At 32.7% G+C, this 8,056-nt stretch overlaps 1 protein-coding gene across 1 annotated transcript; it reads left to right on the top strand.

Moving 5' to 3' along the window:
• INO80C (INO80 complex subunit C) lies at positions 1–8,056 on the top strand. Its single transcript, XM_032238076.1, has 5 exons — positions 1–127; positions 2,439–2,549; positions 3,703–3,814; positions 6,112–6,179; positions 7,838–8,056. Exons 1-5 carry the CDS (start codon positions 125–127, stop codon positions 7,967–7,969), a joined length of 426 nt encoding a protein of 141 aa, XP_032093967.1. The 5' UTR covers positions 1–124; the 3' UTR covers positions 7,970–8,056.

Here is an 8,056-nt window from a genome sequence, read left to right as displayed (position 1 = left end):
GGCGCCGCGTCTCCCTTTGGTTTCCGTCGCTCCTCTTTGGACATTTGGGGACAGGTTTTGTTTTGTTTTTCAGCGAGGAAGAAAGTTTAACGAAAATCAGGCGTGTTCCGGAACACACACATTTATGGTAACCCATGTTTTTACACGTAGGATGAACAATTTATATAACATAGATAAATTTAGTGATGTTACAGTATCAGCGAAAGTGTGTAGCTTTTGTATCGATATATGGTTTATGCTGCACTTAGCACTCATAGATAATTTAGTTATAAGTATTGCGTGCTGTAAGGTGGTAACTCCATTTTCTATCGAAAGTTTCAGAAATGATAGAGAAATAGAATGGACGAGTGGTAAGCATCCTTTTCTGATGGATAGTGCCAAACAGCCTCTTCTGATGTAGAGAACTGGTGCCAGTGAAATAAGGCAGACATAGCGTAGAGTCTGCTAGCAGGTCTATAATTTGAGGTCAGCCTTTCTAAAAGATCATGGATTTATTTCAGTCCTCCCTGGATAGATCTTTCAATCAATTTTTATTATGGTCATAGACCAACATTACAAATAAAAGCTTTAAAACAATAATTAAAAATTAAAAAAACAGACAAAATAATACATTAACAATAGTGTGAGTTATCATTAGGCAATTAGAGTCTGCTTAATTTTGCATTATAGCATGACAAAATTGGATCACATTCAAAGAAGCTACTTTATATTGATCTGATAACAGTTGTACATAAAAGAGATCAGGATTTCCTTGTGTTTTATTTAAGTGAGGTGTTATAGAGTCTATGAGTCCTTATATAAGATATAGTATAGCAGACATAACCTATAGTTTCAATCCTCCCTTGTCTTTAGAGGTGCAATCTCACCTCATACAGTATTTTTTTTTATATTGGCCCACAAAAACTGTTGTGGGAAGTACATTGCAGCATAATAAGATTAATGCCCTTTTGATTTTTGGGACAGTTATATAAGTATCTTGCTGTTTTAAAAGGAGGCGTTTGACTGCTCAAAAAAAAACACCATTCTTAGAGCATGCAGCCTGATCTTGTTGGACTTCCAGATCTTTGATAGTCTGAGTGCACTAAGTGCACTAACTCATATCTATCATTAAAACAGTTTCCTGGAGAAAACAAAATACTGGAGTATTTGTGAAATGGTCCTGAACCATATTGATTTGAAACTGTATTCTATCAGAAGGGAATTGAAACCTGTAGGGATAGAAAGATCTTTGGTAAACATTAGTACATTCCCATCACTTCAGAAGTAGTGTAGGCTGTCTCAGGAGCAATTGCAAGACATTGGAACTTTCTGACAACCATGGGTATGTATGCATTTATGACCAAGGCACTCAAAAAAGAATATGACAAAAACATTGCAATTTACATACTTTCATAAATCTGCAAACCTCAAATATCTAAGGAAAAAAAAATATTATTATGTCATTAGTTTATGAAGAGGATTTTTAGCACTTGTCTCTTGTGCAGGCAAGAGAGGCAGCAAGACAAAGATTTTAGTATGTTTTAGAATGCATTACGGAATGCACTAAAATGTTTTTAGCACAGTGTTTAGTTCAGCTTATTACCTTCCCTGCTGGCTTCCCCAGCCTTTGGGGGTAGGCTGGCACAGAAGATTGCAAATGGCAATTATATGATCTCAGAGACCTTGGCAAGTGAGTATAAGTGTAAACAAGTTGCTAAGCACCCAGATTCCAATCATATGACTAGGTGATGGGGTGTTACCGTGTGAGTACTGTGTGGTGATCATTGGAAGATCATAAGCATACACTTAGCTTTACTTAGCAACTTTTTTGTTTACTGACCAAATTGTTGATCCCAATTCTGATCATTAGACTGTCTCTAAACAAAATAAACAAAAATAAAAAAACTACATAATAACAAGCAATAATAAGAAAATAGAAAAAAAGATATAAAAAAGAGAAAGTAGAGCATATTATTAAAATAATCCTAATAGTTAACTGTCTTTTCAAAAACCACCATGCAGTAGTTTCAATATATTTAATTATGCTAGCACATTACTGCAATCACTCTATTTTGAATAGTTTTGGTGCAAAGTTATGATGTTTGCTTAGAGTTTCCTAAGCAGTTGATTGGGCTCATATAGCAAGTTAAGTCATATGTCATGTCTTATATATTACAAATCCAGCTTACAAATTGGCTGGATTTATATAGCACACTAAACCAAAACCAAATAAACCACTTCATGATTTAGTAGATATGAACCCAGTCTGTTTTTACACATATATGGTTCAATATTACTGATTTAACTGAGCAACATAATGCAATAATTTTGATAAAATTCTGAAACAAGTTTGGATTAAGGGTTGGATTTTGTAAAACTTTATTTCCTTCTCCCTCAAATTAATGTATATATATATATATATATATATATATATATATATATATATTTTTTTTCCCCAGAGTACCAGTGCAGAAACACTGAATGAAAACAAAGCTATGACAATCAATACAAGCACAGGACCAATAGAAACTTCTGTCAAGCATTTTCCTTTTAAAGCTCCAAGATTTATTGTATGTATTTTTTCTACAAATGTGTTACATTTTCTTGAGACAAATAACCTTTTTTATCTATAGTAGTTTAAATGAAATGTGGAACGCATTCAAGTATGATTGTGTAATGCCATATTTCTCTCCCGTTCTTCCTCTCCTCTGCTTTCAATTGCTTTATTTCTAATCTCTTTGTCCTCTTCCTATTCTTTTTTAAATATTTATCTTTCTTGTCTGATTTATATTTGATATGCACAGTGTGGCTACTAACTCCAATTAAAACTGTAATATTATTAAAATAATATTAACAATATATTTAAAATAACAAAGAACATAAGAGGACAAGAATTTAAATATGGATTCCAATGAAGTTATGTTGGAAATAAATATCTTCATTTAATGTTAGATGGGGTTTTGTATCCAAGTAATTTACAATATAAAGAACTTTACATTCAAGCTGATCAAAAACCAAAAGTCCCATGGATTTTAACCAATTTTTATCTTGGCTATTGATAATTGTAGATTATTATTATATAGGAATAATGCAAAAAATCACATTTGGGAAGATACAACATAGCTATTTAAAAGGGAATGAAGAAGCTGGTTAAAATACTGAGAAATAAGAGAAAGAAACTTAAAATAATCCTTTATTGATCTGGCACAGAGAGAAACTTGTATGGGCTTTTAAGATTCTCTTATTGTACCTTACTCATGTCTTGGGATTCTAGATTAATTTGTTTGATGATCCATCCATTTGTTTTGTTGGCTGTCTATATTTTCAGGAGAGCTTTTCACAAAAAAGTGAAAAGAGTGAATATTCTTCCTATCCAGCTTCTTCAAGTCCAAAGTGCTCTAGCCAACAGTATTTGAAAAAGAAAATGAACAACATAACCTTATCAAGTTCTGGAAACGCATCAGCAACCTTTCTAGTATTCTATTTCACCATTTTATTTTCGGTTAAGAAAACAGTTTCCAGAATGCTTTCCATAGGTTTTCTTTGAATGTAAACAGTTGGTTCTTACACAAAATAAACATTTCTTCCTTTCACTTGCAAGAAGGAACTTCCCAGCATTTTTTAACCTAAAATAAATAGCTAAACTGTTTTAAAAAGTGCTGCAACAAAAGCAATTTAAATAATGGCAGTATACTTGTTAAATATAATTTTTAAACATTCCAGCACTCTGGCACTGGTGGAGCAGCAGCTGGCAAGAAGAACAGAACATGGAAGAATCTGAAACAAATTCTTTCTTCAGAAAGAACACTGCCATGGCAATTAAATGATCCAAGCTGTAAGCTCTTTAGATTTTTCCTACATATTTATAAATAACAGCTTTCTAGAAAATACTTCAAAACAGTTTTTCCATTGTGAGATATATTGTGACCAAGTAGATTTCAGCAAAGGAAATTCAGGGGAATACTTATTCACCATGAACAGAAACATAATTAGAGTGACATGGAGTTGTAGGACGCATTTTTTATATTCCCTTCCTTCACAAGTTTGCATATCTTTAAAAAGACAATTAAAATACATTGAAATATGGAAAAATATTTACAGCCATCAATTCAAAAGATAATTATCACAGAAAACTGTTCTGACCCAGCTCCCCAAACATGGCTAACCCTCTGTAGTTGAAGCATTGATTCCTTTATTAGGAGCCTCAGCAGCCCCAGAAAAAAGCTTCTCTCTTACAGCAGGCTAACAAGTCAGTCTACAAGGAAGCTGAATAGTTGTCTCCACATCTATTCTGCCCCCTGCCTTTTATTCCCAGAGCTAGGGTGGGGTTTTGCTAGCAGCAATGGCGAAGGATCCCAAAGAGCCGGCCCACAGATTTCTATTGCTCTTCTCTGCCTTTTGCGCATTTGTGCATCAGGCACTGGACTCAGCCTCTTCCTCATCAGCCACCTCCAGACCTTGGGGCTGTTGACTGTGCATCTGAGGGCTGACAGATGGCCTAGGCTCCACCTCTGTCTGTTTCTCTGACTTCCATTCTCTCTTCCCCCAACCTGAGTTCTCAGGTTGCTTTGATGCTGACTCTGACTCCCACTCCTCCTCATATGATTTGGCTGCTGGAGGGACCGGTGGTTGACAGGCCACAACAATAACTAGTTCTAAAAGGAGCAAATCTAATGACTTAGAAATGCTTTAAACATAAAAAAAAATGTACGAAAAGCATCTGAAGAAAAATTCAAAGAACATTGTGGTTACAATATAAAGAAATGAATATTTCAAACAATTCAAGAGAAAAGTAACTGTTTTCCATTTAAATGGCTACATTACTTCTAGGTCATTGATTTCTTTTAAGTAATATTGGTATGTACTTTAAAAATTATTGAATTTAAGATTATTAAATTAAATTATCTTTTCTCCCACAGAAATGATACCTTATTTGTCATAATAAATTGCTCAGCTTAGAAGGAAATATCTAAAGCTGTCTGATTTCAAAACTATTTGTACCATACAACTATCACTCCAACTATAGTAGTTACCTGCTATACAGGTACAGAAGATAACTACAGAAAAAGCTGTAGGTTGTGGGGTTTTTTTAGAACTAAGGGAACTCTGCTGTTACAATTTTAATAACAACACAATTTGACCTATCCAAAAATAAGATTCCCATTTTATCCTGAAGGATATTATCCTAATAAATTCCTGTAACTATACTTAGTTATCTTCATTTGTTTTGCCAGATAAGAGTACCAATAATATCTTTAATTACTTTTATTTCTTCTCATTTCAGAAAAATTATCATCACATCTTTCTGAAAACTGCTGAAATTATTGCTTTTCTGGGAAAAGATTGTGATAGAAATTTCTTAGTGAAATAAAATTGCCCTCTCTGATAATGAAATGAACCTAATCATCTGTTTCAGATTATAATAATTACCAATTAAAGTAGCAACTATCATAATGCAATTTTAGAGAAAGAGTAGAAAATGTCAATATTCATCTGGTTACAATACTATTTTGAATGGAAGACTTGATTTTGAAGCAGTGGCCCAAATCAGTCCATGAAGTACATGCTTTTTCATCCTTTTCTAAGTGCTAATGTTACTTTTGCCGAAATTTGTTTTTGTTCTCATTTGGATAATTTTAATTTCTTGAGAGAACCATTTTTGTCTATGCAGTATTAGGTTTTTTAATTTTGTTTATTAATCAGCCTATTGCTACCTTACACTTGGTATTGTACTTTTATATAATACAAAGGTGTATACTTTATTAAACATTTTGTAATTCTGAGTAATTTTCAGAGGAAGATTTTTAGAAGAGACATTCTCTGGATATAAATTACTTGTTAAAAAGAATAAGATTTCCATAATTTGAACATATTGTAATTTAAATTGCTACTTAACTGATATTTTACAATGTAATTTAAATGAATACTTAAAATGCAGAAAGCAAATACTTAGCATTAGAATCTAATTACATGTCCTTGCTTGGATAGGATACTGTCTGTATATTTGTACTGATTGGAAAAAGTGATGGCACTAGATTAAAATTTTCAATGTAATTTGTCTCAGAATTGGAGGCTAGCCAGATCTACATTGAAATGATGAATTTAATTTCTTTTTAATTTCTTTTCTTCCAGACTTCAGTATTGATGCTCTTACTTCATTTAAACCAGTCAAAAAATATTCTGATATTTCAGGACTTCCTGTAAGTATTTTAAACTTATTTTAGAATTTAACTTTTCTCTGCATTGCTCTAAATATTTCCACTCTTGTTTAGTAGTTATCTAACAAAGTAATTTCAAACAAAATCAGACTGACAATAGAATGTAATCTTGTAATACTATTTGCCCCAGCTCTTGCCAATCTAGCAGTTTGAAAGCATGCAAATATAAGTAAATAAATATGTACTGTTTTTGTGGCGAAGTTACTGTTTTCCATATTTTCATGCTGGCCACATGATGACAGAAGTGTCTCTTGGACAATGCAATCTCCTTTGGCTGAGAATTGGGGATGAGCACCACCCCCTTGAGTCAGTCACAACTGGGCAGGGGAAACCTTTAAATCTTCAATTTAAACCAATATTGAAATCCCTGATTAGAAAAGTAGTACAGCCTTTTTTCATGCTTTCAGGGTGAAAAGTACTTGCCAAACAAATCATAACATTTTAGTGTTGAAAATCACTATGAGGATCAACTGATCCCACTCTCTGCAATATGCAAAAAAATAGTTATATACAGGAGAGGAGATTGTACAGCCTCATGTTAAAAACTCTAGTTTGTTTTCCTTCTGTTTTTCTTCTATAATTTAAAACTGAAAACTTCAAAATATTACTTAGGAACAATTTTTAGTCATCCTGATGGATTGTTAATTGCATTTTAAGAATAAAGACAATTCTCTCTAAATCTGATCTCTTCTTAAAATTGTTGTGACATAAACCCAAGAAAGATTCATGTATAAGCTGGTTTGAGCTCCTGGAAAAAACATGAGATACAAATCTAATAAATTAGGTATATCTGGTAATCACCCCTATTTTCATTTAAGTCAAGTTCCTAAGTAGATTCTAACCCACCTCATAACAGAAAGTTAGGAGCATTTGTAGACAAGATGAAAGACAATTATAGTTTACTTTACTTCTGGAATTGATAAAAGCACAGCACAGGTATACCTTTCTTTATCTAGATCCCTGTACTACTGCTGAGCCAGGTACATTTTATTCTACATTTGTGCTTTTGGGTTTTCCTACCTAAATCACAATTTTGCTTTTCTCATCACTGAACTACATATGGCCCAATGCTCAAGGACTGGAAGATCTTCAAGGTTCCTCCCAACCTTATTATTCGATATTCTATGTCCATTATGGTCAAGAGTTTTACATGACTGGCAAGAAAATACATTAACAAAATGTAACAGAGTGTATATACATATATACACTTTGCATAATAATGAAAAGCGAAGCAACCTATCGAAATCAGAGGTGCTCCATTACTGAAGATTTAAAGAAAAGTTTGGACAACCATTTGTCTGAGATGGTATGAGAATTCTTATATCAGGGCAGTAGGTTGGACTAAATGATCTTCATGATTCCTTCAGATATTAATGATTATATGGCAAGAATCACATTTATACCATTATCTTTTTTAGGTATTGATAACCATTTTATAATGTGGAAAATTAGTTAAATTTCAGAACATATTTTAAAATTTGAATTTTTATTATTATGAAAACATGGATGGATAGAACAAAGGAAGAAGGGAAACTAAAGGACCATGTAATGTTTCCAATAGTATTGATTTTCACTGTTTTTAAAAATGTGCAATTTCTTACACTTCCACTCAGATATTTCAATTTGTGCTTCTCTTACAGGCAAACTATACTGACCCTCAGAGCAAACTGAGATTTAGTACAACTGAGGAATTTGCCTATATACGAATGCTTCCTTCAGATGTTATTTTAGGTTACCTTACACTAAGGAAAGCAACAAATGTTGTTCCCTGAGAAACAAAAAACAAAGCCATCATCATCATCTTTAAAAATGTAGGATATATGTTTTCAATTAAATTAAAGTATCATTATTATTATTGA

Source organism: Thamnophis elegans, chromosome Z (assembly GCF_009769535.1).
Source record: "Thamnophis elegans isolate rThaEle1 chromosome Z, rThaEle1.pri, whole genome shotgun sequence".
In the NCBI taxonomy this organism is placed as follows: domain Eukaryota; kingdom Metazoa; phylum Chordata; class Lepidosauria; order Squamata; family Colubridae; genus Thamnophis; species Thamnophis elegans.
The sequence above is the reverse complement of the archived record's forward strand: the minus strand, read 5'-3'. Positions and strand labels throughout refer to the sequence as shown.

Bases quoted from the DNA above. Each gene is read 5' to 3' on its own strand.
- INO80C (XM_032238076.1), top strand. The intron at 3,815-6,111 runs GTAAGCTCTTTA...CTTTTCTTCCAG, and splicing joins GCAATTAAATGATCCAAGCT to ACTTCAGTATTGATGCTCTT. The intron at 6,180-7,837 runs GTAAGTATTTTA...CTTCTCTTACAG, and splicing joins CTGATATTTCAGGACTTCCT to GCAAACTATACTGACCCTCA.